Source organism: Pteropus alecto, unplaced genomic scaffold, assembly GCF_000325575.1.
Source record: "Pteropus alecto unplaced genomic scaffold, ASM32557v1 scaffold60, whole genome shotgun sequence".
Classification (NCBI taxonomy): Eukaryota; Metazoa; Chordata; class Mammalia; order Chiroptera; family Pteropodidae; genus Pteropus; species Pteropus alecto.
This window is the reverse complement of record NW_006430726.1, coordinates 3,982,644-3,984,382: the sequence shown is the minus strand read 5'-3', so window position 1 is coordinate 3,984,382 and position 1,739 is coordinate 3,982,644. Positions and strand designations below refer to the sequence as shown.

Sequence of the window (1,739 nt, the reverse complement as noted above, 5' to 3'; positions counted from 1 at the left end):
GCAGCTGGCGGGGTCTCCACCTTCACACTCAAAAAGACAAAAACAAAAAACAAAAAACAAAAACCCCTATGATTCGCCATAAGAGCTAGTGCATTCCCCCTGGCAGCCGACTTACCACAGGACAATAGCAGAGATAAAAGCAAACATGTAAATCTCCCCAGTTAACAGCTTTCCTGGAAGGCCCTGTTCAACTCTTATCAATGGAAAGGCTACGGAGACACTGGTTCCAGGACACACTCCCTTGTGTTTTGGTGTTCCTGACACTTCCTAGAGAGAAAAGGGCTTTATCTTTTCTCTATAGGAATTGGAGAAGTCCCTCCACCCTGATTTGAAATCAAAGCCCAGGACACAGAGCCAGGAAGAGCCAGTCTGACATGAGCAGGGGGCCTGGACTGCTAGCAGCTCAGGGTGAAGGCACCTTAGCCCAACGAAATGGCAGCACAACAACCAGGCGGCACCAACCGACTTCTGCTATTTCTCCGGGGACTCAGCCGGGCTATGGGCCATGCTGTCTTCTGTTCCACACGGAAAAAAAACACTCCCCCTATTCTACCAAAGAGGAAACTGAGGCACAGAGGATCAGGAGAGAGGGAGCCAGTCAAGCCATTAAATGGAACAGGAAAAAGACCCAAATTTCCGACCTTCCATTCCTACACTCTGTTCTTTGGGTTTGACTCCGACCACAAAGATGATGGGACCCTAGGAATGAGGATGAGCAGGGGTAAGATTCTGGCAAAAATCTCCAAAGACCAAGAACAGGTCTTCTAATGAGATACCCCCGCTCGGGGGCAATGTGACAGCTCCCTCTCCTGGGCCAGTCCCCTCACTTTCCCTCTTCGCCATGTCAGTAGAGTTTCTCTTTCATGTGGGTTCTCTGATGTGTAATGAAATTGGAGCTGTTGCTGAAGCCTTTGCCACACTCGGGGCACTTGTAGGGCTTCTCCCCCGTGTGGATTCGCTGGTGTATAATGAGAACTGAATTCCAGCTAAAGCCCTTCCCACATTCTGGGCACCGGTAGGGCTTGTCCCCCAAGTGGGCCCTCTGGTGCATGACCAGGATGGAGCCCCGGCTGAAGCTCTTGCCGCACATGAGGCACTCGTAGGGCTTCTCGCCCGTGTGCGTCCGCTGGTGCACCACCAGCTGGGAGCGCTGGCTGAAGCCCTTCCCGCACTCGCCACACTTGTAGGGCTTCTCCCCCGTGTGGATCCGCTGGTGCTTGATGAGGTTGGAGCTCCAGCTGAAGCTCTCCCCGCACGTCAGGCACTCGTAGGGCTTCTCGCCCGTGTGCGTCCCCTGGTGCGCGATCAGGCTGGAGCTCTGGCTGAAGCCCTTCCCGCACTCACCGCACTTGTAGGGCTTCTCCACCAGGTGGGTCCTGCGGTGCGTGGCCAGGTTGGAGCTACGGCTGAAGCTTTTCCCACACTCACCGCACTGGTAGGGCTTCTCTCCCGTGTGAGTCCTCCGGTGGGTGATGAGGGCGGAGCTCTGACTGAACCTCTGGCCACAGTCGGGACACTTGTACGGTTTCTCCCCGGTGTGGATCCTCTGGTGTCGGATCAGGTTGGAGTTGTAGCTAAAGCTTTCACCACATTCTTTACATTCATAGGGCTTCTCTCCGGTGTGGATTCCCTGATGCGTATTAAGGCTGGACCGGTTGCCGAAGCTCTTGCCACACTCGGGGCACGAGTACGGTTTCTCCCCTGTGTGGGTGCGCTGGTGAGCGATGAGTGGGGCTCCT

General features: G+C 55.0%; 1 protein-coding gene across 1 annotated transcript in view; it reads right to left on the bottom strand.

Moving 5' to 3' along the window:
* Positions 1 to 6: 6 nt before the first annotated feature.
* The window catches only part of ZSCAN2 (zinc finger and SCAN domain containing 2), a 10,556-nt gene continuing 8,823 nt past the window's right edge, over positions 7 to 1,739 (bottom strand). Inside the window, 2 exon segments of the mRNA XM_025049915.1 lie at positions 7 to 1,730; positions 1,732 to 1,739. The exon segment at positions 1,732 to 1,739 is cut by the window's right edge and continues 539 nt beyond it. Of these exon segments, the coding sequence (XP_024905683.1) occupies positions 845 to 1,730; positions 1,732 to 1,739 (894 nt within the window). The 3' untranslated portion in view covers positions 7 to 844.